The 27937-nt window shown below is 39.2% G+C and overlaps 1 protein-coding gene across 4 annotated transcripts; it reads right to left on the minus strand.

Annotated features, from left to right (window-relative positions):
• Window positions 1–5871: 5871 nt before the first annotated feature.
• On the minus strand, window positions 5872–27937 carry CHKA (choline kinase alpha). 4 transcript variants are annotated; one of them, XM_057371483.1, is made up of 12 exons: window positions 27546–27937; window positions 24112–24223; window positions 17119–17172; window positions 13288–13401; window positions 12537–12670; window positions 12158–12262; window positions 11736–11794; window positions 10180–10267; window positions 9092–9200; window positions 8506–8612; window positions 8052–8133; window positions 5872–7278 (listed from the first exon to the last, which is right to left on the minus strand). In XM_057371483.1, exons 1-12 carry the CDS (start codon window positions 27854–27856, stop codon window positions 7219–7221), a joined length of 1335 nt encoding a protein of 444 aa, XP_057227466.1. In that variant the 5' UTR covers window positions 27857–27937; the 3' UTR covers window positions 5872–7218. The 4 variants fall into 4 exon arrangements, with proteins under 4 accessions (XP_057227466.1, XP_057227468.1, XP_057227469.1 ...); XM_057371485.1 differs by lacking the exon at window positions 27546–27937 and adding an exon at window positions 27139–27245; XM_057371486.1 differs by lacking the exon at window positions 27546–27937 and adding an exon at window positions 25174–25363.

The raw sequence follows: 27937 nt of genomic DNA on the forward strand, positions 1-27937 counted from the left end.
AGAGAGGGTTGGTTTCTTTTAATGTCTGTGTGTACACAGCTCTGCAAACAAACTGGTGCCAYCAACTGAAAGTTCCCAGGGCTTCCAGCAGCAGGAGAGGGAAACTGGCACTGAAAAAGAAAAAGCAAAGTCTACAGCCATTGCCCGGCACACGGGAGAAGAAAGAACAGATTTGGGTTACTGGGCCAAATTTTTTTTCTGTCTATCATACATTTACAGAGCTTGTGCAGTCCTTTCTCTATACCTTAATGCTGCATCCAAATAATTTTGTCCTAGAAAGAGGAGACAGGGCTGAACAGCATTTCAGTAACTCATCAGTGCTTGCACTGTTCACAGAAATCTTGATGTAATAAAAATATGGATGCATTGATGACAATGCATCAGTCTTCTGCTCTCTATTGCTGACAGATAACTGTTAAGCCAAGAAATCTGTAATTTAGGTAGGGCTCGAGGAGAAAGCACTATCAAAATAACTTTTCCCCTTCTGAGTGACATCCTCATCTTCTGTGGGTAGATTAGAAATCCTACACAAAGGGCAGTTGGCCTTTACATCAACTGCCTGCTCCCGTTTTTTTCAGGGAGCCCCTCATTCTTCAGGGAGGATGCAGGGAAGACCAGTGAGYTCACTCCCAGTGACCTGAAAGCCACTGGGAGCTGTAGGCAGAGCTTTTGACGAAAGCTTCCCCTGGGGAAGAATCAGATTCGGGATAGGCAGTTATGTTGCAATTTCTGGGACAAAAACGTGTAAACAAGCTGTTGATCCACTGAACACCAGCTACGAGAAGAGGATAAACAGGAATAATAGGAACACTGAGCTCCACTAGATCCTGAGTCCTGCTCCTCTGATCAGGTTCTGCTGAACACCACTTAAGAGCTATTGAAGTAGCTTCTTAAAGCATCATTTTCTACTGCTGCTTCAGCTGGAAGCACACCAAGATCCACAGGATCATCTCCAAGTTGACTCAGTGAAGATGGGCTTTTAAAAACCCACAATTCCTATATCTCCTGCTCAGTGCCTTTGCAATTTTACACATTTCTTGAGCCAAACAGATCATGCCATTACACTTCTCAGAGGTCAGCAAGCTTGTACTCACAGAGCCCATGCAGTGATGCAGTACCAGCAGCTTTCCAAAACAAAGCTTGTTTGATGGATGCGCAATACTTTTGTAGCTGTACAAATACCTTTAATATAAATATTTTATAAAAGTTTGCGTATTTCTAATTAAACCTAGCAAAAGTATTGAAAAAACCCAAAACTAACTGGGAGAGGTCAGAAAGGAAAATAAATTAAAATATTAGGAAAAACTTCAATTTTACTTTAGGTTGCTCATACTTTCAGATTGGAATGAAAATACCTCAGAGAATTTGTGTCTTGAGCATTCATCCAAAATGCTATTCAATGTAAATGAATAGTTTGAATTATTTTATTTCTAAAGACAAACTGGTATTTTTCCAAACAACTCTAATGAGGGATTTGTGAAATAACCATTTGTCTTTGCAGCTGTAGCCTTCTAATTTAGACTTTCGTTCTAAGGTGAATTTTTAAATCCTTCAGACCTGAGACATTACACACAATCCTCTATAATCTCTTCCTGAGGAAATTATTGTATTATTTCATGTTCTTTGTCTTAGGTAATTACAGCAGGCTTCTTTCCTCCTTTCCATTCCTTGTTCTCTTTACATTTGCAATGGGTTCCTAGGGTCACAGCCTCTGCTGACTTCCARTGTATTATGCTTCAGTGAGATGCAGCAAGAAGAGAGGGACACAGCCTTGGAGGGATAATTCAGCATGGAAGATTTGGGTTTTTAACACAGAAACTGCAATGCCCTTTCCCTTCAATACCCATATCAAGACAAACACAGCATAGCAGCTGCCTCACAGGCTGTAGGAGGAAGTGCAACGGCTGGGAGAAAAAAGCACACACAGAGAGGAAACTCTGAGAGTTTCCAGATGGCAAACACCAGAGCAGAGGTCAGCAAATGTTTGAGATGATTGCGGGCAGTGCTTTTCCTCTGCCCAGCCAAAGGCTGAGGATCCTGCTGGGGAGGAGATCTCTATCTCGAGGCAGGACACAGGCAACTGGTAATGCTTAATCTCTGTTCAAGGCTGTGCCTTTTGGTCCTGCTGTATTTCTCACTTGGGGGGAGCTGGAAGCTTCTTGGATGCCCTCGCAGAATGTCAGAGCTCTTTAGACAGCTGTTGCCAGTCCTGACTTTAAAGGACCTTCAAACTTGTGGGATTTGAAAATTAGGAAGAATGGCTGATTCCCAAGTCGTATTTTATTTCTGTAAGAAGAGAACAATGAATAAAAGTAACATTCCCTAGGACTGGCAGCAGAGGCAGCATCTGTAAGGCTGAGAAGATATTTAGTCCAGTATACTGGGCTGGAATTCAAGTGCTGTGTGCTGTTTCCTGGCTCTGCCAGASCCTGCCTGTGACCTGCAACAAACCCCCTCATCTCTGCTTGCTCTCCTGCCTTTTCTASCATCATTCCTCTGACAAGCACTCCAGTACCTACACCACATCTCAAACAGCTCCTGGTCAGGATGTTTTCTCCAAAAGCAGGACTCAGTGTATTCATGCAAGGCAGGCTGGGCTGCATTCAGACTTTATGGCTAATCTCTGTTTAATGAGACTGGTAAGAAGTTGTGTACATACACACACACACAGAGCCTTGTTTGTGCATTATTGTACAATAGCACTTAATGCTGAGGCAATAGGAGCTCTGCATACTTGGAAAATGAAAACCATAGAAAGTGAATCTTGCATTAGTAAAAAACAAGTAGCCTGTTTTTTAGTGATCAGCTTTGTTGCCTGGGTACCAAGTACAGAAGCTCCTTTTTGCTTCTTGCCAGGAGCCTGTAAGAGTATGCTGTATTTTATTTCAGTCCAGAGCCATTATGACCATTTATTCATCTCCACAGAAGTGCTYCATTTGCTGCTTCACACAGACCCAGGCTGGCATCAGAGACAATCCTGCCTGCCTGGTGAGGGAACTCACCCAAGGCTGCCTCAAGGATCTTTCAAGGGAGGATTTGAATTTTCAAAAGCCTTATTGTCTTAGTAAGGCCCAGAAGAAAGTGATCCTTCACCTACCTGCTTTTCTGTAAACCACTGAAGGAATGCAAGGCTGTGCTGCCCAGCAGCTGCTGGCTGTATCACAGTGGGATAGCTGAACTGGGGTGCAGAAACAGCAGCAGACTGCTGGACTTGTGATTTTACCAACCTAGAAAAGCTGTGATGGCTTGCTAATGCAGTCTGCAGACAAGACAAGACTGGTGTCTGGAGGCACCGGCAGACTCAGTGTGATTTAACATAGCATCACTCATCAGCTGAACCTCAGGAACCCACAGTGCTGCAGTTGGAAAGCAGAATACATAAAGCTCAGAGGCACTGCCACTTGTGCTAAGGACAGTCACTTTTTTAATTCTGGGGATGAATTTGCTTTCTCATTTTCTATTGCARATTGAGGATTCATTCTTCAGCTCCCCATCCTAGAACCTCTTGCAGAATTAAGCCAGGTTGCCTTCCCATCAACATGTCTAATAAAACTGCAGGATATATTAGGTTCCTGGACAATAAGGTTGCAAGACCCAGTGCCCTTGAGGGGTTTCCACAGCCATAACCACTGAGGAGAAATAATTACATCCACCTGAAGGAATGAAACCCAGCTGATCCAATTTAAGCTGCAGTGCAACCTCAGCCAAGTTAATATGCAAGAAAAAGCAGAAATTCTTACTGATAGTGGCAAATTTTCAGATTCACAATGAAAGGGAGTTATTTGCAAAGTAATGTTTCCAGGTTTTTCAGAACACTTCCAAACTGCTGTAAAGAAAAATGCTAAACAACCCCGGTGAAATTTTCCCAGAAGAATCTTCAGGGCTGGGGAACAGGGATTTTCCAAAGTAACTTCTGACCCTGAAGGGWAGAAGCCTATCAGTGAAAACAGAGTAGTTCTCAAACAGTAACAGGTCAAAAGACTGGTAAACCTCCGCTTCTTCCCACTACAGCAAATACCTTTGCATTTGGTGGAAAGACCCTGAGTCCCAGAGAGCAAAGGCTGCTGTTGCTTTTCACTGCTGTTTCTCCTTCCAGAGTGTGTTCCCTAAGGAAAGGGCTGGAAATAAACTTCTTCCCTAATCGATTCTGTAGAGAACAGCAACTCCAAAAATAGTGTCATTTGATTTAGTAGCATCACACTATCAAAAATATTTAATTTACTAATCACTTTCATCCAATTCAGCCCAGAAACACCCATTTTTCCAGTTAAAGAGAAGGCCCTAATACTGCACAGAGATCCTTAATGAGCTGTTGTGGGGCACTTTGAGCATTTTTACTTTTTGTCCTTCAATAAATGGTTGTAGAGTGATGGGGGAACACACTAAACTGGGCCAATCACCCACTGAATCACCTCAAAGTGGTGGCTGAGATGAGCTGTCTAGCTAGACAAGCACTAGCTTCTTTAAAAGTAAAAAGTTTTGTTCTTTTGATTCCTATACCAAAAGTCACATTTTCACCAGTTAATGGCAGGTCCAGAGACGAGAATTTGAAGTGGAATAAAAATGAAAATGAAACCCAGCAGTTTCTAAGAAAGAGCTCAAGCACAAACTGATTTCACAAATCAACTGAAAGGAGGCTATCAATCAGTAGTTTTTAAACTGCCTTTCRGAAAAGCAAATCAGCTTGATCATAACCATTTTGAAGCTAAAGAACTAAGAAATGCTTAACTACCTCTATACTACAGGTTTGTAGTGTCCACACACTTAAATAGCTTATTTAACAGCCTTTAAGTCAGCTTTAAGATTCAGTGACTCTAAGAGAAAGTTTTACTCCAGATCCGTTGTCTACTCCAAGTTGTCCAAGAAAACAGAAGGAACTTGTCAGCAATAGGCAAGACTAAAAAAAAAAAAAATACCAGGCAGTGACTAAGCATTGGTCTGTTCATGAGACCTATGTGCCCACTGAGTGTACCACACACCACTTGGGGGAAATCTCCCTTTTAAAAACCAGTTTACATTACAAAAGGCAGAAGCTGGAACATGCTTTGCTTTCTTTCAGGGTGTTTCCATACCCTCACCCTGAGAGATCACAGCAGTAGTGCTGGTGTACAACTGCAATTCTGGGACCTACCCAAAGCATCTCACTGGGAACTTGAGCTTCCTCTTGGAGTTTGAGTGACATCAATTTTTCTGGAAGGGCACCACCTCCAATAACATCTTCTGTTACAGTTAGCACTACKGTGACTGAATCTTCTTCCCTATTTGGTTCTGAGAAATCTGAAGTGATGAGTCAGTCTCCATGGGTGGTTTCTCAAGCAACTTGAATTTACCCTTGGAATACTTGACAARAATCCAGACACCTATTACCTATCAATATTTTTAACTATCTCCAATGACTCTCTCTGAACTGTTTGTTCCCACCCCTTTTTCACTGTACTGCCATTTCCACTGGGTTTGCTGTGTGCAACAGTCCTGTAAATGAAGCCTTGAGCAGCCCAGAGAAATTACCTGTCTGTTCACATTGGCACACCAGATTCCGTATTTGTAATAAAATTCACTATTTGCTGGTACCTTTTACCTTGGTTTTGAGGGTAGTCAACAGGGCAGATACAGTAACTAAAACTTTTCCCACCTCTAAAGCTACAGACTTATAAACTGATGATCAGTCTGCTTTTCATCACTTGCTTTAAACACCTTTCTTTCTATTAGAATTCAATTATTCAATAAATGCTGAAGACACATTTAAATACAAGATACATCCCAAGGCACCGAGCCTATATCTCAAAGTACATCCAACAGAGATAATGCCAGAAATGGCATCTATTTCATCATGCAGTTGTAACAGACTCAAGAAAAACAACGAAGTTTTTAAGTGCTTTATATTTATTATAAAGTATTAATAACTGAATGTATGGAAAATGATTCTCTGTACAAGAAGTAACATGATAGCTTTTACAAGTTCTGCTATACAGTACATGAAATGCTGCACATTTTTTCAGCGCTTCAAACAGCATTTGCTATACAAGTCAAAAAGGGTAAACTTAGAAGTTTGTTTATAATACAGTGTGTTAGAAAGCACAAACAAGTAACATTCAAAATAAACAAGCTCCCAAAAATCAAAAGAAATCTTTAGATGGCATGTACACAGATTATACTCAAGTTTCAATATACATGTTATTGTTCCCCACAAGATGCTCCACTTTACTGGATTCCTGGAACATGATGAGAATTGAAGATGCTAGAAAAGCACCTCTCAAGCCATGTAAGAACTGGATGGGCAGAACAGCAATTTCCTGAAGTGTTCTCCACAGTCTTTGGCTCTACTCTTTATTACAGCCATATACTGTGGCAACAGAAGAAGAGACAGGCCTCAATTATCAGTACTGTCAATGCCAATCCAGTTATCTGGGGAGCTGCTAGAGCAATTCAAGGCACTCTTCCCAGTGCTGCCAGCCCACAGAACCCCCTCTGCAGGACAGCATTTTAAGAGAACAACCAGGCTGGGCTAAAGCATGTTCTTGAACAACATGGAACAAACAGTTCAAAACAAACTTCTTCAGAATGTCCAGTTCTAAGATCATTCGTACTTCACTTCCCAGGCACACCAGCCTAAGAGAAACATTCATGTGTATGTCACTAACACTTTAAAGCACACTGCTTCAATGTGTTTAGTTGCTTCTGGTTAAAGTGGTGTAAGGTAAGGTATCAGCAGCTTTGAAGATAGTGTTCTTGGGGCATGGTGAACCTAAACTCACAGTAAGTTTTTAAGCCTACTTCACAGTTTAGCAGTTGTCTCCTTCACTTTTCCTTCTCCTTAAAGAGGCAGTGTCTATACTGGATCAGCTTTTACAACTGTTCCTCTTACAACACAAACCAGAATGCCAACACCCCCCGAAAATGTACTCACAGCAAGTTTGCTCTGATGCATGTGGTATTGACACATAATTGTAAGCTTCTCCCATAATATAAAATAGCTTCTAGATTGAAAAGGTTTAAAGATATTGCATGGTTGTATTTTACTTTTGCCTCCCAATCTCATTCCAACTATTTACGGAACTGTAAACAAGTAATTTTTATAGTCCTCAGTACTGTACACCTGCATTCCCAGGAACTGGAATTCAGTGACACCTTCATTAGAGATACAGTAGCCTAAGCACAGTGAAAGTTCTGTCCAGCTGCCCTCTTCATACAGTAACCAACAGGCCACTTCTCCCACATTCACACCTTCAGCTTCCTCTTCTGATCAAAGTAGGCATCAAATCTGGATAATGCATATTCCTGGAGAAATAAACAACATTCAGCATTCAGTACASTAGACAGCTGTTTTCTTTTTTGACACGTGGAAACATAATGAAGGTATTAACTGTGYTGCTTTCCTAATCCATCATTTCAATGCACTAATTAGCTCTAATGAGAAGGATAATCTCTCCAGAGGTGTTCTGRCCTCTTAAAATTTCCTCCAGTTTTATTTCAAGTCTAACACAATTAGCTGCTGCCAAAATTTCAGAAAAAGCAAGTACTAAAAAGGCCAGGACTTCACTGAAAAGGCAGGCTCATGCAACAGTTCCTGCAAGATATTCCATGTACCTGCCAGTCCTATCACTTTACAGTACATGGTGCACAGACCAAGAGCCAGACCCAGCAGTTTCTCAAGTACAAGCAGCTACCTAGCACAGATACTGCTGCACACTGAACACCACCATGGGACAAAATGTGCACTTGGAGCATCAATTTGAAATTCTCACTGCTTATTGACCTCTCTCTTGTCTGGGATCTCTTACTGCAGAATAATGCTGCATTGCAAGGCCTGACGCAAGGTTATACAATGTCTACATAACAAAGGGAACAATTTCTGAAGTTTTTATGATTTTAGATGTTCTTTACATTCTTAAAGAAAGAGCATAAACTAGTAACAAATGGAATTTCACAAGCTTTCTCCACTTAGAAGACAGTTGCTATGAAAAGCCATTCCATTGCCTTTTCAACAATATACCACAGGTTACTTAGATTACTCATTTTCAGTTATATAAAACTACAATTAGAAAACTTACCAGGTACCCAAACTCAATGGATGAGATCTTTGCTTGTATAATAGACCACAGACCCCAGAAGAAGTGTGATGCAAGGGCAAACCTGAAATTACAAGGTTATACTAATGAAATAAATACCCAGCTAAGTTACMACACCTGATTTCAATGTCCTCTTTGAACAGCATTCCCTAGTTTGGGGATATCCATATCTCTTCAACTATGGTATTATTCTAGTTAACAGAATAACTATTCTATTCTAAAAACTAATTCTATTAACTTCCCCATGGAGTAGTATTCTGTTTACTGCATTATTAGTGCCTATCACATATCTAACGTTACAGCGGACAGATTGTTCTTTACCACATATGAAAAGGTTTCAATCCCTCTCAACTCAGGTACCTCCACCCAGTGAGATACATAAAAGCATAGGTACCACAGAGGAAGTCTGAAGATACAGTTGCACAAAACAAGTTACCTGTTAACTTCTACCAACACTTCTTCTTCTAGTTTGGTCTTCTCTTCATTGCTCAGATTTTCAAAGCCATCATGGAATGCACACAGGTAACTGGAAACGAAATGAAGCTGGAAGACAAATCAGTTACAGGATTACAACTTTTCATCTCAATATACATTTACTTCTTTCAGACCYAGGTAGACCTAATAAGCTGGCACTTATTTTTTTCCAAACATCAACAGTACTAGAGTTAGCTTAAACATTAATGGTGCTCTTAACAATTGCTTCAAAGTCTAATTTAAGAAAAGCCATAATATTAGGACAGGCAGCATATAGCTACTAATTTCACAGGTATTTCACAGTAGCAGACCAGAGCTACTGCACTTTTTGTGGTGAACGGCTACACAGCACATAGTAAATATTCTATCCTGAATAGCTATTAAGTTACTGTGATTTTTAAAGCAAAGATAGTCACGATTAGAGGAAGTATTACACTCAAGGAAGTCATGGAGGAAAGATTTTGGGACACATTAAGTCCAAAAGGGAATTGAAAGTTAAGATGTGAAGACAGTGGACAATGGCATTTAATTATGTCTTTTGTGTCTACCTGTTGTTTCTTTGAAGGATATTTAAGAGCACTGGCTTTGAAGAATGGATACTTCTCATATGAGTAATCATACATCCATTCACAGAAGTGATTTCCAATGTCAAATCCTCTGAAAAAGAAATAAAGACAAAATACATCGATATTTGCAAACTAGCAATCTGGGTTTTTTTGAAGTAAACCCAAAGTCACGTTTAAAGACACTGGGCTACTCAGAACTTACTGCAGTTTTGCTGGAGTTAGAGAATTGATGACCAGAAGACAAGCTTTTTGCAAGTTATTAAAAACAGTTAGTAAAGAGGGGCAGGTAAGAATAAAAACTCCCAGCTATATGAAAGTACTAGACTCTGATATGAACTTTACATCAATGGAGACAGTAAAAATGTTCAAGTATGCACTACATCTCAGCATCAAGTCAGCCATCTCTAGCACTGGCATTACCACAGGCAAAGAGATCATATTCAAAGTTTTCAACATATTTCACTTTAACATTATTGGAATTCAGTGTTTCATTAYGTTCCAGCTACGGTAATGTTTAATCCCAGTGACTATACACACTTAGATCATCCTTWAAACAGTTAACTAAATGGCTGAAGGAACAACAAAAAACATGTTGCTTAACTATGTAGTGAAAAAACTTRTATTCTCATCTGCATGGATGAAAAAAGCCATTAGAAAGGACAGAGGGAAAAAAAACACAAAAGCAAAGCTGTCCTACACACACCAAATATACTCTTTGCCTCAGCTTCCAACTAGAAAAAAATTTTGACATGAAAGCAAGAAGTCATTTGAGCATAAACAAGCCCTCTTCTCTGAACAACCAAGGAGCCCCAAYAACTCTGTCTCTGCTGTGCGCCTAAATTCAACATCAGAACCAGAGCTGTTTAGATTAGTTATATACTTATGCAACTTAGTTTATTAAGTTACTAGTTTTTACTTATAGTAATTAGTTATAGCTAGAGTTATTAGTTATAACAGAGCAGAACACAATTCACTGGAACAGATAAACCATCAGCAGTGCAGCACTTGGCCTCTCTGTAGCATGCAGAAAGGAACACATTTTCACACTGAAGAGAAAGTAAAGTGTTTACCGGTAATTATAGCTGCTGTATTCAAAGTCAATGAGCATCAGCTTCTGGTTTTCTGAACTCTCTCTGCCTTCCAGAAGTAAGATATTACCTGAAAATTAAGATAATACTGCATATTTAATAATGCAGAAAAAAGTACAGAAAAGCAATACTGTGTATCTACAGGAACATTGTTCAGCTAATCCCAGTTATCCCTTATATCTGCACAGGAGAATTATAGATGTGCTGGTTTTGGCAGGGGTAGTTAACTTCCTTCATGGTAGCTGGCGCGGGGCTATGTTTGSATTTGTGGTGTTGATAACACAGGGATGTTTTTGTTCCTGCTTAGTAGTGCTTCTGTAGAGTCAAGGTCTTTTCTGCTTCACACCCCACCCCAAAAGATGGCTGGGGATGCAGAAGGAGTTGTGAGGGGACACAGCTTGAACATCTGACTCCAGCTGATCAAAGGAATATTCCACACTATATAATATTATGCTCAGTGTATAGAATGGGAGGAAGAGGGGATGTTTAGAGATGGCATTTGTCTTCCCAAGTCACTGTTGTGTGTGATGGGGCTCTGATCTGCTGGAGACAGCTGAACACCTGCCTGCCCGTGGGTAGCAGTGAATTCATTTCTTCCTTTATTTYGCTTGTGTGAGCAGCTTTTGCTTTCCCTATTAAACTGCCTTTATCTCAGCCCATGAGTTCTCACTTTTACCCTTCCAATTCTCTTCCTAGTCTCATTGGGAAGATTGAGTGAGTGGCTCTTCGGGGCTGAGTTGCCAACTGGGTTTAGTTGAACTACACTAACAGGAAAAGCCAAGTTGCACTGGCTGCTCACCAGCTCTCTGGAAGCTGAGATAGAGGATAAATCTTGTAAAGSTGAAAGCAAGGAAGTTTTCTTCTGTACAGAGAAAGGGAGATTTGTTCTCCCAAGGGTCCTTATTTCCCTAGTTTAACTTGCAGCTGGCTCAGGTGACACTGTCAGCCTTAGCAGTCCTTGCTGCATTGTTTCTTTCCACAGCTTGAGCTCTATAAATTTCACAGCATCTCTCATATCTGCATAATACTATCATTGATCATACAACACTTGGGACAGAAATTGCTTTTCAGCAGCCTGAAAGCCAAAGTCTGATCACTCTACTATTCTAATAAGTGACACAACCAATACCTATACAGAAAGTTTAGGTTTACCCGTCTTTCAACACACACAGTCACTATAATTCATCTAAGACATCAAGTCTGCCTCTTAAGTATATCCTACCCTGATCATGCATATTGCAGCAAACAGAGGTATGGGCTAAATAGAAAACACATAAGGCTTCCATCATCAACTGCCCTGTACTAATAGAGCATGAGGACATCCTTAGCTTAACCTGGTTATGACACCAGAGCTCTCTGAAAAAGCTTGAAGGGTTGCAGAAGCCAATAAATTGCTTTGGTACTGTAGCACAATGAAGTGCACAGGCTGCTGGTTCAGGACAGTATCTCCACAATGTGGCTACCTCTCAAAGCAAACACGTAACCAGGAAAGGCTCAACAGTACATCACTGAACAATATTGAAATACTAGCAGCTTACCYTCTTGACAATCATTGTGGCAAAATACAACTGGTGAAGAAGTAGCTTCAAGCATAGCTCTAGAAGAAAGCAACAGARTATCTTTTAAGTAACAAAGCATTAAGTTCAGTTCCACTTCTGGGTAATTTTGTTGTAAGAATTTGAAACACTATTCATTCTCAGCAAGTCCCTATTTTCTCAATTAGGAATAAAACATCATCACAATGAAGTTTGACTTCACTGATCAGTAAGTCAGATCAGCAATTTCATCATAGGATTTTGTATTTCTATGAGACCCAGCTTGGTCACAGAACCAAAAMCAATCCCCAGCTTGCCAAGTAAAATGAATATAAAGTGTTACACTGTATAACATGTCTGAGCAAGTAAAAATCCATCCAAAAACTGCACAGTTTAGAAGATAGTGGTAGACAAAATAAGCCTACCTTAGGTTTTTCATTTCCTGGGGAAGATTGTAACTCAGAAGTTTGTTCAGTTTTCTGGTTTGGGATTCTCTGGTAAATTTAATTCTCAGCACCTGATTTAGATACCTGTTAAAAAAAAAAAAGAGAAACAATAATACAGGATTTGCAACAACGAGCATATTATTCTTCCTATACTCTGATACCATTTAAACTAAAATCAAGGAAGTTGGAAAAGGTTACTGAAGAAAACATGACTATTCTTCAAGGTAACCAAAGTCCTTCATGTGATAGTTTCTGGGTACAGTGAAAGCTTGTGTTCTCAGGCATTCAGGAAGAATGATCTGCTTATCAAAATTACAATAGGTCACCTTTTTCCCCCATAAAGTATTGCATAACTTACTTTTCCATTGTTCCAAAAAGCCACTTAGGTTCCTTATTAAATGGCATTTTCATGCCGTGAAATCTAGCCATCTTCTCAGCTATTTCAGCAGATATGTCAGGCAAGCTTAGTTCTTCAGTGTTTAGTTTCCTGCTCTGTAATAAAATAGAGCAATCTTAAAATACAATTAACTGACTAATTACAGAAGTGTGATTAATTACAAACACTAGCATTAGGCTCTATGCAGTATGGTGTGAAATAGTACTCAAATAATACCCTTTTTTTTGCTCACAGTTGAATTTACGAAGTTGCTGCCTTTGGAAAAGCTGTTAGCCAGCCCTACTTTCAACTTAATCAATTCACTTCTAGATTCAAGACCTGGGGAGTATCACATCTCACACTAAGAATATCTTCAAAGCAGATCAARTATAAATATTTAAGAACATCAAAAGCATCTGCTCTTGTGGCTGTTAAAGGGAGGTGTTACTCCGCAGCTTCCCATGCTATGTTTGTTATCTAACAGGCTTTTTATCTTCATTTATTAGCCTCTGCTGGAGCTGAAGAGTTTTTCTATATCTCTCCCTGGCAAGAGCTACAATTGGACTCTCCAACACCCACTGTAACTGTATCAAATTACAGCCAGCAATTACTACAGGCAGCCAAGTATTGCATTCCCACATCCCTGCTTTTCTRGGCAGTCCAGAGACCTTCCTGTCATGACCAATTAAAACAGCTTCCAGCAGCCCACTAAGTAATTCTGACCAGGACTTACGGGAATGAATTCCTCCAGTCGYCCTTGTGGGAAGATTCCATACAGCTTTGGGCCAAGCGCTCTCTCCGCAAGAATYGCAAACATAACACTTTCCAGAACCATGGCTTCTGCCCCCTACCAAAAAAATTAAAGCATTAGTTGGTGCTTGCACAGAAATTAACTTTGGTGTGCAATACAGCTAAATTGTTACCAAGCGAGAAATTTTAAGGCYAGCTTTGAAAAGACTCAACATTTTACTAACCAAAGTTTCTTGACTAATAACTTTTCATCACCATGGGAGCAATGCAACTATTTTCCTTTCAAGTTTACAGCTGAGGAGGAAAATCTGTGTTACTGAACAGGTACTTTTGGTGRGCCAGGTAAAAAGAAAACTGCAAAAACCAAAACACCCTCTAACCWGTGGGAACTCTGCAAATTAATTTCCTGGAGGAGTTTACCCCACTGAAACACAACACAGGAACTACAAATATTATCCTGTATCARCTATTTTAATGCTCTTCAGACCACTGTGTCTCAAAAGGGCATTTTAACCACACAAGTGAATGAAATGAATGACTGAAGTACACAACTTTTCATTTAGAAGAATGACTTAGAATTTTCTTCTTTTAAGCACATTTTAGGTATTCCTTTTTTTTTATAGTGAGGATCTAATTTAAGATTCTGCTAAAGAACATATATGTATGAATAAACTATCTTCCCTTTCTACCACCAAACATACCTCAAGTTTCAATAACTTTTTGCTAAGGTTTCCTTACATCAATAAACTTGGCTCATAACAGTGACAAGCAGACATCCTTTTAATATGCATGTTTAAAAATTAGTAGAAATACGTAATATTTAGTCTCAAAAACACAGTTAAAAATCACTGAAGTGGAGCTTTCTGGACAGGTAATATTATCTGTAAGTAAACACAGAGGTCACATCATAAATCTCAGCTTCTAGGAATTATGTTAGCCAGAATCCAGCTCTACTCAAATATTAAAGATCTGCCAAGCCTCTTCCTACTTTTGGGCAGCTCATCTCAAAGTCATACCCACAACATTTAAAAGCATAAGAATTAAGATCACAAAATTAAGAAAGCTCTCAGGCATTTCTGACTCCAGATCCTTTTGCATTATTGCAGTCAACACAGTATCACTCGGTATATAACTCTATACATAAAGTTCCACTCTTGAGTACATTCCAGACAGTATTGTTGACAAATTATTTTTATAACTGGCCCACACCTTACTATTCTGACATTTGCAAGAAATTCTAGCACTTCATATTGAAATGAAGACTCGTGTATCTGTGTTCTGAAGCACTGAGACCTTAAGACAATTTGCATATGAATGTAGTGCATCTATGTTCTCCACCATTTTTTCATCTCGGTTCCTCAAAGCACCAACTGCTTTATCCACTATCACACCAAAAACATGTTTTTAATAATTTCACATGGCCTCATCATCACAGGTCTGAACTCTTCTGTTCAGTTCTGAAACCTAATGCCAGGCACCAAAAATCAAATTGGTTTCAAGCTACTGAATGTCCACTCTATTATTAAACAACACTGATTTGGACTGCACCTGGTACACCATCAGGCTGTTTTGAGTCTGATCCCATTAAGGTGTCAGTTGCTTGTTTTCACATTTTACTGAAAAACCAACTCACTATTCTTGGATAACAGCAAGTACAAAAAAAAGTCCCTTTAATCACTAAGATATCTCTTCATGATCAGAAGTGACAAGCACCAGAAGAACTTCCTCTACTGAAACAGAATGGTCACTTGAGTACAAGACCAACAAAAGCTCTGAAACAATACCATCTATGTAATCTCAGGCAGAAAAGTTTCTCCATTATACCTGAGGGACCTTTAACCAAGTTTCCAATGCACACACTACTGTCAAACAGGACAGGTGCAGAAATAAACAACTAAACAACATAAAAAAGTTCTAAAGCATACTTCATATAGATACCTAGATTTGTTCAGTGTCCAATTCTTCAGATTAATGTTCACCTGATGACTTTAAAGGATCAAGCATTGTAACCAAGRAAATGATGTACCTCATTGCCTTCAAACACTTTGCAATACACTCATGTTGCCAAGACAACAATCTGTTATTTTAAGACCTAAAGCTCTCAATTTTGACCAGTTTCAGAGATACAACCATAAGCACTTGTATTTAAGTTTCTGGAGAAGATTGGACCACTCATTTTTAAATGAATACTTAGAGATGAATGTTTTATTTTGAACCTAACAATTATACACATTTTTACAAGACTTTCCCAGATGCAACTCCTGGGAGGGATCAAAAAGCCTTTCTACACTTCAGTTCGAACTGAAGCTTCTGCTTTTTTCCTRCCTTAAAAAGTTCACTGTAAAATATGCAAAGTACTAATATTCTAAGGAAAATTACTGCAAATTATAGCAAAACCAAAGTAAAACAGAAACAGTTCCTGTTAAAAGGCCTTATGAACTGACAGAAGACTACCCAGTGTCTACACACAATTGCTACACACCAGACAGCTCAGAAGCTACAATGTTTTTGCTAGTGAACCCAGAAGATTTTGCTCTCTCTAAAGGATATAATCTTCTCTAATAACCTAAATACAAGAAAATTGACAAATCCATCCTGATAGTAATTCTTGAGATTCAACAGTGAAGTTTCAGCACCATGGGATTAATAGCAGAAAACAATAACTGATCAGCAAAGAATTACTATTTTCAGGCAACAAGTACCACAAATTAAGTTCTGAAATTCAAAACCTTGTTTCCTGTACAGCGGAACATCTATGAACTCTTGGCACTAGGGTGGGGCTTGTTTGGACTTTTGTTTTCTTTTATAACTTTTTTTTTTTTTTACAGGATTGTGGTAGGGGACACATCAAGCCATCTCCGTTTTTCTCCTCTGAAGAAAACTGTGGTATCAAACCAGTCCAGTTTTCAGTTCAATCTTGGTTCAACTGATTGAAGCTGTTCCAGTAAACTAAACAAAGTTCAACAAAACTTCAAAAGCAGTCAGTCAACAACAAAAAATTTAAAACCAGTTTCAACTCACTAGGGAAAAAAAGCCAAAACCAAACAAATGCTTGAAAATGTTTCAGATGGCATTCCCAGAAGGCAAAAAAATACAAGGGGAGAAAAAGCAGCACTTATCAATTGAGTAAAATGTACTTTTCCCTAGTCACTGACAAAATCATTACAGAGCTGAAAACAGTACGTAACAACCAAGGCATCTGGCTAGTATGCTGCAATGTTATCCCTTACCAAAAAATACTGCCAGGGGAGAAATCTAAATTACTAAATCCTATTCAGATGACTTTATGAAAAGTTACACTCAGCTAAACATGATGCTGCCAGAGAAAAAACAGCTCCAAATGCAAGAACTTTGGAGTTTGCAGAGCAGAGATGATCCAAGCACAATTCTAATCAGGAACACTTCATGTTCAAGAACAAGTTCTCTCCAGCTCCATATACTTTCCTCAGAGGAGTTCATCAGTGTATTAAAAAATTAGGGATTAGGTAAAGCAGAGAACTCATGTTCATCTAACAAGGAAGAGTCTAATACTAGAAATAGCAGTACTGATACCAATACTCAAAATGGTAAGAAACCATTTAGGGTAGAACTGGGGGGCTGTTCCTTCATGATMTGGGATGCTTAAATCTTTCCAAACTATATCCAGACACCCACATTACCATGTTGGTTCTGTGAGCAAATAAATTTCTTCATTACTCTTTAAATTTTCTAGACACAGTACCGGTGGAGTAACTACTGGTTTAAAACAAGCAGGATGACCACATTTCCCTATAATCTATAAAATTCTGTGAAATAAGCAAATTTAATTACTCACTTGCAAGTCATTTTCCTTCTGAGACTGTACAGACTCTCCCTTATTACAGGACCTCTATGAATGAGAAAAAGCAAACACAATGAGAAGATGAAATTTAAAGTTATTAACCTGCAACCACCAGAACAAAGGGAGTAGAAGTACCAGCTACAATTTACTAGAAGTCTCAACACTGTCTTGGATCTGTGACAGCTACAGCACTAGTATACGTCTGACCTCTGACCACCATACCTTCAACAATTCCAAAATGTTTCAAAAGGATGTGCCACTGAGACCAAGCCTGTTGTATAAATACCTGATTTTCACATATATTTTTATTGTTTCCCAGTCTTTCAAAACAAGATTTCAGCGCACCATAAGCTCAGAGGAACATGTTTAATTAAGAGAAAATTAAGTCCCTCAGCATGAAATCTGGGATAAGATTCTACCAGCCAAAGCATTTGAGACACATTACGGAGATTACATAAAAGCCTTAGAAGGACTATTGGAAGAGGCATGTTATGAAGGTTGCAAAGCACTTCTTTTTTTTAGTATSTTATTATCCGAATTTCTTGTGGCTGGAATTTCTTTATTTAGAACATGCTGTTTAGGCTGCATGTCCAATGGACCACTGGCCATGCAAATCAAAGATTTTTCTTCAAATGAATTGCCCATGCAAGCTAAAGGTGTCTCAATAAGAACTAMAGTATACTAGCAAAACTGCAACGAGTTCCATGCATCATGTATTGTGCTAGGGTTTTTAACAGTCTTTATAAAGCAGTTTCAGAATATGAAACCATACCCTCAGCAACTGAACCCTCAATGGCACATGCTTTTAATAAAGCTGCACATTTAAAATTCAAGATGTATTAAAAACCTTGTCCTTTAAAGGGCTTGAAGGTAAGGAGAAGAGAAAGCAAATATCTGCTTAGAATTAGTGACAGTTTGTGGCTGCTATTTATGTTGCAATTCCACCATTGACTGTTTAAACCAGACTAGCTTTAGAGGCCCATAAAGGCAGCCTGCATCTCCACCTTCTGAACACAAACATTGCATTCACAGAACCATGTGCATACCTTTCTGTTCCAAAGCTCTAACATGTCCAAAACAAGGGTGGAAATATGAACTTAATGGAATACAGTTAAGCAACACCAGCTGCCTTAAATACAGTACAACAMGCTAATGATTTACAACAAGCTATGCAGTTACAGTATTTCAGAAGCTATAGAAGAAGGATAGTTAACATCAATCGATGGTCTTTCAGCAGGTACTTCCCATAACACTACTATATCTGTTCAAAACAAGACAATATGGAAACTACTATTACTGTATATTACTTTCAAGAAAATTAATGAAGTCCCAACATATTCACTACAGCTAAATGTGTAACTACTCAATAGCATTAAAATCATTTACAGAGGGCTTCTCTGAACAAGCATGTTCTACATCAATAGCACTCTCAGATTTTTCTTGAACAGTCAGAAAATTACTCACCATTCAGGAGTCTTTCCTGATAAATGGTGCTCTCAGAATGGTTCAGTTCAATCAGAAGGTTGACATTTCCCTAGAACCTGAACTGGCATCTGCTTTCCAGAAGTCATACTGTATAAAGAGCTAGCCAGTTCCAAGAGTTCACCTCAAATTGGTGTTGGRGATAACCTAATGGCATCTACTGTGCCATTAGAAAGGTACAGTTAAGGCCTTACTGCAGAGTCATCACAAGAGGAGACTTCTGCAGCACCACTTCCTCTTTTCTGTTCCCTCAGCATGAAGCATTAGTTTCCAGAATAAAGTGAATTCAAATACGTAAATAACTCGCAAATATGAATGGAAGCCTGGAGAGGATCAGTCGCCATGAGTGGCCATGTACTCAGCCTAGCATTAAGAAATTCTTCAGTATACATGGCCAAGGAGAGCAAAGTAAGCAGGATGCACTATTATGCAGCAGAAGTCTAGTAGCTCAACAGATTTTAGTAGTAGAATTTGACTGTTTCTTGATTGCACAATCACCTATGAGAACAGTGGTTCAAATTAAGCATCTCATCCAATGATTTGATCAACCTATTTATCTCATTCTTGGCTAAATCAATCAACTTCAGTTTTTCCATAACTCTAATAGCTCACTCTAACTAATGTCCCATTCTGGGAGCTATTTACTTAAACAGAAATGAGGAGATTTTAATTACCTGGAAAAGAGAATGGATGCGTAACTGCTAGAGCTTTTTAATTGCTCTCTCTACATGGAAACTAACTAGAAATGGCTATGTGTTCTACAACTTCAAGATTTCTTTAAATATTTGTTCAGAGCTTCGTTTATTGTGGGAAGATTTATTCTCAAAGCCCTGAGAAAATTCACTACAGTTTAGTAAAAGAGGACAACTATATTCATATATTCAACAGAATTTGTTTAGTTTGTATTCATGTATATCAATTTTAATGCAGAATATGAGATAAAAGTCCTAGAATGGGAAATAGTGCACATTGATCTGTGATCAGATGACCAGACAGTGCTTATGTATCTGGCAATCTAATAGAGAAAATTGAGTTCAACATTTTCTTCCTAATGAGCCCAATTTACTTCTCTTGTAGCTGAAAGATGAAGTCTCTTATCAAAAAAATGAAATGATGCTTGGCAGAGAATTCTGTACAGAGAAGTGGCTTTTATATTTTCCACTAAATAACTTTGAGCTCTGCTCACAAATTTAAATCTAATATTATAACTCAATTTTTCTGAACTTACCCAGCTTTAGCTTCAAAATCCTGCAATACTTTGAATCAGATAAATCATTAGGAATTCAAATCTCAAGAAATCACACTATTACAAGGAACTGCCTCAGAGGTTAGAGGTGATCTGCACAGGGGGGCTTTCCTAGAAGCTGTTGGAATTTGAATCAATTTGAACTTCAGAGTATGGAACAAAAACAGCTTTAGATTCAGCAATAACTGTTTCTGTTTCTAAGGATCTGCAATTGTTTACTTATCCCTGTCAGACCTGAAGGAACTGATACTAATTTGCTGAAGTCTTAAAAATCTAGCACGGGAAGAATTCCCAATGCAAGCTCTACAAAAGCYGCATCTCCAAACCTCTACATTTCAAGTTACCATTCTGTTATGAGGGAGCAGAGAAAAGGAAGGGACAGTTTTTTGATATTCTGTAATTGCTGTAAATATTCAGATGCACAGACAGTAGCTGGTGCTACTTAAGGCTTACTTTTAAACAATGAAATCCAGTACTAAAGAAAATGAAAGCTGTAGAGAATGCTCCACTTCAGAGATCTCATACTATACCGTGAATCGTGTCTGTCACCTGGAAACCAGAGTGCTCTAGGCACGATCGCATGGGCAAGCCTGCAGCAGAGAACACATGCATATACAACTAAAGTGGTACATTACCCCCAGAACACCCTTAATGCCACCCAACACAAATATATCCCCAAAAGAGGTGCTTGGTTTCTTTCAAGCCGTCTGCCAGTGCCAGGGATTTGTAGTTACTCCATGCTACAAACAGACATGGACACCAACAACCACAGAAGACGTTGATAATTACAGTTACACAGCAGTCTGCATTTTATTTAGTTACACAAAATAAAAGGCAGCAAGGCAGGTATGGAAAAAGATTTACCACAGAATTGTGGCAACCATTTATACTCATTTTGCATCTGCTCACATTGAAATTGAGAGATCAGAGAGGAATGTTAGGTATATTGATTTGCTTTTCCTCATTTGCATAAAAGGTTTTGTTTTGGCTGTTGCAAAATAACAGAGCCCCAGTGAGTCAGAGTTCAAGAGTCTTTTGACATGTGTAAAAGAATGGGAATCAAACCCTGAGCTACCTTTTGATAGGCGAACTTAAAAATTCACCTTAATTTAAGCTTATTTTTTATTGATGCCACCTTATATTGAAATCCTACTAGCATTTTCAAGATGCCATTCTGAATTTAAGTAGAAACACTACAGTGATGTGCATATGAAATCCAATTTTGAAGTCTGGACATTAAATGGCATATTGTTGGACAACCTTTTGTTTCAGTTGTTAACACTAATACAACAAACAGTTAAAGACATTTTGTCATGACAAGATTTACTTTCAATGCTCCCCTTTAAATTTAGCAACTAAGCTGGAGCAAGAACAAGTGAAGCAGAGTAAGACATTTCCCTTTTTTCAGTGTAAGACATATCTGCATTGTGCCTCAAACACTGGGAGTTTTAATGTGGTTAGTACTTTAACCTGTCACAAGTACAATACTTGTCTTAAAAAAAGTTCTGCTCAAGGAGATACAAGAGAAGTCTTTGATTTATAAACAKCCATGCCAGTGTGACCATTCACAATAATGGCCGAGCCAGCTCAGTTCATCTCCACCCAGCTCCCCCCCAAAACAGTCATGCACACAAAAAATTGGCTTAAACATATCAKCTATGACAGAAGAAGGCACAAAGCCTTCCCTGTGTGGCAGCTTTAGCCAGCTGGCATGGTTTATATTGGATGAGTTTCATGTACTGACATTTGTGTCTTCCAAGAGTCATAATAAGCAAACTGGAGCTATTTCCAAACTGCAAAAAAAGGTTCCTTTAAAAGGTGGCTCAAAGAATTATGGTGCCAGTGTCATTCATTCTTAAGTTAGTAAGCAGATATCCATTTTTCACTTGTATTCAAAATTTTAGCTTAAACTTATCTTCTGTACATACAACAATTTGGTGCAGGTTGCTCTAGATACACAGTATTTACAGTAAAGGGGTAAGAAGAGCTCATATCACTGGTTTGTGCTCCAATTTCAACAGAAGGTAAATGGACAAGAGTTAAAACATGCTACAAAGCCTCAAACAAACAAGTGGTAACTACTAATACCCAGTGGCAGCTACAATCAAGTCATTGAGAATTAAGCTTTAATTTTAGCATAAGGTCTCAAAACTCTACTTAAGCAGTGCTCCKTAATTTCTAAAGGGTTTTTAACTTAAACAACTTTACTAAAAAATAACAAATAACTCCCTCTTAACAGGCTTGTCATAGCATTCTGCTTGTGCCACCCAGAAACTCATAGGAATCCTGTGTGAGGTTTTCAAAACACCCAATAAAACAGTTTGCTTATATTTTAACTTGCATTTAAGGTAAAGGGGCTGGAAGAGACAAATGTTTGTTGACAAAAATTGTGAACCTCAATGCAATCAAAGTTTTACCTGGGGACTTTCTCTGCTTACTTAACCATTAGTGAACTGCACCAACAAGAGCAGTCAATTCACTGCCACTATGGAAATAAAGGAAGTTAGACATCTCAAAAGATCCTTCAATACCAAGAGCAGAAAGGTTAGAAAGTTATGAACACACTTTCAATTTTCAAACCAAATTARTTCTCATTTGAGAGCCCAAAAATTTATTTTGATTTCTTCAGAGGATAGGACAGAGAAAAGGCAAGTTAAAATACACCCTGAGGGAAGAGGAGGGCAACTAGATTCTAGAGTCTACTTTATTTTTAATTTGAAATATAAGGAAAAGACCTTATTTCTTCACAGCTCTTGGGAAACAGAAGCTCTACCACTACAATAGTTTTACAGCTCATGTTTCTACATATTAGCTCAGCATTGTATTGAAACCATTAATTCCTAAAATGAACCCAAACTTCACATCAATCCTAGGAGTTATTTTGAAAACAAAGTTCCACGCCACCATTTTTTTTACTCTACTTTTAGTTTCTCTTTAAAACTAAAGACTGTTTAAGCTTGAATTACTGAACTTCCACACACTTTTCTTCTTTAAGAGTTTAACTTTTCCAACACACATATGGTGCTGTAGCCAAGCAATTTATGCTATTCCAAACCACTGGAATATTTTACATACTTTTTGGTAAAGTTTGTTACCACAGGAAAGTTAAYAACTCACATGATATAATAAAAGAACACTTCAAAGTCAAACCAACAATATCTAATGAGACTTTTAAAAGTAAGTTTGGTCAAGACAGCAGAAGCAGGAAGAATGGGCTGAAATTTCAGGAACAGAAAATCTTCTGCAGATAATGGATCAGTTGTTCAAAGCAAGTGACTGAGTACTGGAAAATATAAAATTAATGGATAATAAATCCAGACACTCTAAGTCAAATAGAACCAATTGGCAACATACAGAAATGATGTTATTAAGCTGCAATTTTTCATAAGGTTAAACACTTGTGTTACTATTGCTTATTTACAATATAATCAAGTGTGTAGCAGAGATGGGTAAGAGAAGTTCTGCTGTATAATCCCACGGTAACAGTCAAAGCTTTAGAAGAGATCTCATTTACAAAATCTTCTTGCTCTTAAATGTTACTATTTGAAACAGATTTGCCAACCACTTCTCTTAAGGTTTGACAAATTTCAATACTATTTACATTTTACTAACGAAATAAAAAAAAAAAAAAAGTTGAAAGAGTTCAACAAAACATCTGGTTAAGCTTCCATGCCAGCTATGAGGCATTTGACACATTTAGGAAAGCATGTTTTACAATGAGATGGCTGTACAGTATTGATGTTCACACTTCATTTTTATTCTAAAATTAAATTTTCTAGCAACACAATTACCCATGAGATACAGTAAAATGCCTGAGCAGTGTACAAGCTTAGCAAAACTTTCAACTAATCTCTGAGACTGCACTTGGTAAGTGCTACCAAGATTAAAATTAAGCAGTTTAGTCTTAATGCTTTAGTCTAGCAATCTAGCTAGTCATGTCAAAGTCCTACATTCTGTACAAAAGCAAACTTTTCTGAAAAACTGGAGTCCAAACTTAAGACCATAAACAAAACATTAGTGCTCAAACAAACAGCAAATGAGTCTTCAGCTAATACATGCCAGGCGGGATCTGTGTAGAAAGGAGGTAAGTTCTAGACAATAACAAACAAAAAGAAAGCCATTTCCAACTTGCAATCTACCTCCCACCACAGAAGCATTCCCTAGGATAAAGCTGCATAGTGTCACAAATGAAGATCTCCAAACATGTTACAGTGAAGCAACAGAAACCCTCCCACTCCCAAAGCACTCTCTGTACTCACCATCTGCAGGATTGCACCATATAAGCGCAGGAGAACTTTCCGTGGTTCATCTGCAACTGTCTCAATGGTGTCAGGTAGTGAGCACTGAAATAGCATGTTGCTGAGGCCACCTCTGAAGAGACAAATACATTGATGAGCTAACTTGGATAAGCACTTGGATAATACATGTTTTGTTTTCAACAAACTAGAGGTGCATTAAACATCCTTTTGATATGATTAACAGGTCTACTTTAACAAGAAAAACAGTTTTCTAACAGCACCAATAACTTGTAATRTACAAGGCTTTGATAAAATCATGGCAGCTTTATGCTTCTTAATGTACAGTTCACCACTCAGATCTATCGATCCAAAGCACAGCCCAAGCTATGAACAAACTGATGTAGAACACAACAAACAACTATGCAGACCTCTGTAAATTATYTTCAGTGATGCAGGAGTTTTGTCAGATATACTTGGCTGCACAACAATAGCAGAATAAATTTAAAACCATGCAGTGAATACGCAACTCTTAAGTTTGAAATAAAAGCTGCAATCACTGGGATTGGCAACTAGAAAATTCAGCGATAAAGATTTAACCTGAATACCTGACCTACAGCATTGCTGATGAAAGTTTTACTTCTGCTGTCTTTCTTAAGAACACATTTTGCATTTTGAAATTTACAATTAAAGCAGTTCTTTATTTCAAAGATGCTGCTCATGTATTTGCATAACTAAAAATCACACTCATTTTCTCTGATCTAGATTGATAAAGCTGTAGAAAATAACCAAATGCTGTCACTTTTTCCYGTAAAACATTATTAAACCATAACTATCTGAAAAAAAAACCAGCATGTTTGTATATCATCTGAATAACTGAAGCACAGATCTCCCTAGTKTGTGTCTGTCTTGATGATCAAGTCTAAGTTTCTTGATATTCTAGGAGCTCCTTAAGAACCCCCATCTTATTCAACCCACGTTTTCTTTATTGCATTGCCTCCCTGCATTCTTTTCATAATCATTATGTTCACAAATGAAGTTTTCAAATTTCCCTTCTGCAAGTGATTTTGCCTACAATACATATACCTCACAGCAAGCTTGGATTCCAAGAATCCATGGCAGATCAAAATGTAGTGGCCAAAACGCACTTCTTATTCCTAATCTGACATTCCTCTCAATGCGTTTTCAAATATTCTTCTGGGCTCTCTTTCAACACAGTGGGGAAGCAGTAAAGACTTTCTGGAGAAAAAGGCTACAAAAAAGGAGACAAAGGCTGGCCTACATATCCAAAGTCAACAACTGAGAAGAAAAAAATCTCAAGAAAACAGGGTAAAACAGCAGCCATACAACATGCTTAAGGAAGGAGTCAGAAAAGACCCAGGTGGCTTGGCAGTCATCCAAAAATGGATGTTTAGAGACAAGATACAAAGTAACTTTGAACCATGAAGGTGAACAGGTTGGAAAAAACCCCAAGAGACAGATGGAAAGGATATCAAAGGAAGAGCAGAGCTGGCTATTCAGAGGCAATCCAAACACTGGTTAGTTATACTAACTACACTTCTGGTTTTATCTGAACTGGGCTAGACAGATTTTTTTTTTTTTTACTATTTGCCATTTTATCTAAACCTCTGATGAAAACTTGGGTGAAAATATCAATACTTAAATAGAAGAACTAAGCACACTGAAAAATAGTTCACAAGAAATACCGGACTAAAGCTCAAAAATCTGTGTAGTTACATGACAAATAAATGTTCAGCCTGCACACAGTGTGGGAAAGCCCAGAAACTTTTTATACCAGACAAGCCAAATTAGAGTGTCTTAGTGATTTTGAACTCTGTTAAACGAAAAGTTTGTTATAGTTTTATTTTATCCACTTAAGACTTAAAAAGTTACCTGGAGAAGTTATCAAAGAAATCCATACAGGAGTGTAATAAAAGGCATTGTTCTCCTGAAAGGTCAGTAGACTCAGAAGGTTTTATAAAGGTCAAAAGGAAACATCTCACTCTTACACAGATAAAGCTACCTGTCACTTTACTGACAGCTATTCATGAAGATGATTTTGCAATATTGATGGACACACTGGAGAACTCACACTGAAACTAGAATCAGCAAACCAATATAATGCATCTTCCAGAGATCAAAGCAGTGAGAAGAATTTTGCAAAAAAAAGACAGAAAAAAAMMCCAAAAACCAACAAAAAAAAAMCCACCAAACCCCAACTGCCAATTGGCATGGCTTTACACATTCTTAAGTTTCAGCCCTTCCTATCTTCCCCTGATTATGGAAACCACCAATCCATTTTGAAGTGGTGTCTCACATGGAAGGTTTCCAAGAAATGCAAAGATAACTGCGCTTAAATTCAAGGCTTTAGAAAATAAACACCAGAGTCCTCAAAACACAACAATGCAGATGAAAACTTAATTGAGCAACTCAAACTAGACATATCAGACTAGTCTATTGTTTAGTAACTGTACTGCTTTTGTACAAATTCTCTGCCTTCGTAAACTTAAGATCATGTCAAGTGAGAGGAGAAAGGATCTAGAAAAACAAACACTACCGACACTGCATCTCAGTGAATTAAATTTTCAATAAGGTTTTAAAAACACATTTAGAAATGAGCAGGATGAGCTTTAATCATACTTTCATACATCAGAGCTTTGTMAACCATTTACWCTCTTAGCTACCTAGGATAGATGTGCGTGCRTGTATTTTGTGCATGGACAAAAGTAGAAACACTAGGAAAACAACCTGACAATAGTATCCTTTGAAAAGTTATGTGATTCTACGTGTGATCAGGTAGAATGATCAATYAGGAAGACGTGAGACAAACAGTGCAAAAAGGGGAAACTCTGAATAAACAAAGGTTTAGTTAAAATAAAATAAAGATGCTATTTAATTCCGCAAAGAAGGCAAAGATCTCAAACACATGACATCATATGGCTTCTAGATCGTCGCCAATTTACATATTTCTGCCGCCAACATGCTGAGTCACAAGCACTCGTTACTGTGTGCTGTAAAAGATGACTCACATCACCGATGCACCGCGTTTACCTGACGGCTTCTCAGCTTGSAGCAGCCCTGCAGGGCCTTTCCCCGGCAGGGAGCAGCGGTGCAGCGGTTTCTGCCGGCTCCATCCCTCTCACGGCCGGGCTCAGGGCCCCTCCCCCGGCGCGGGGCCGAGACGGGGCCGCCGCGATGCAGCAGCAGCAGCCGCCGCCCCCCCGCACCACCGCCCGCTCCGGGCCGGGGGTGCAGCAGCGCACCCGGCACCGCCCCCCGGGACCCCCGCRCCGCCCAGCCCGCTCCCGCGGCCCACAGGAGCGAATTCGGGAGGGATTTAATAGGATAAAATTAAATTAAAGACGGAGCCTATCACCTCCCCCGCCGGGGTCGGCTCGGACCCGCGACGCACCCCCGTCCCCGCCCCCCGGACGGGCCACCTCCCCCTCCGCGCTGACCTGATGGGGCTGATGCGCAGCTGCTCCTCCCGCAGCCCCCGCCAGGCCCCCGGCAGGAACTCCTTGCACCACAGATACGCTCGGCGCCGCGTCCGGGGGTCGAGCGGCGGCGACTCTTCCTCGAGCGGCGGAAGCAACGCCGGGGGCGGGGTCGCGGCGCCACCGCCTCTGACCGCAGCGGCGGGGTCCTTCCCCTCTGAATCGGGGTGAACCAGCGGCGAGGGCGGCTGCCCGGCCGCGGCGGACCCGCGGCCGAGGAGGAGCCCGAGCGGAGACGGGTCGGCGTCGCCGTTGCAAAACTTGGTTTTCATGGCGCGGCACGGTGGGGGCACGGTGGCCGTTTGGGCGGCGGGCGGGGGCGGCAGCTCGCGTGCGTCCCTCCACCGTCAGCG

This window comes from Malurus melanocephalus, unplaced genomic scaffold (assembly GCF_030028575.1).
Source record: "Malurus melanocephalus ecotype Western Australia unplaced genomic scaffold, MMel_1.1 scaffold_147, whole genome shotgun sequence".
NCBI lineage: Eukaryota > Metazoa > Chordata > Aves > Passeriformes > Maluridae > Malurus > Malurus melanocephalus.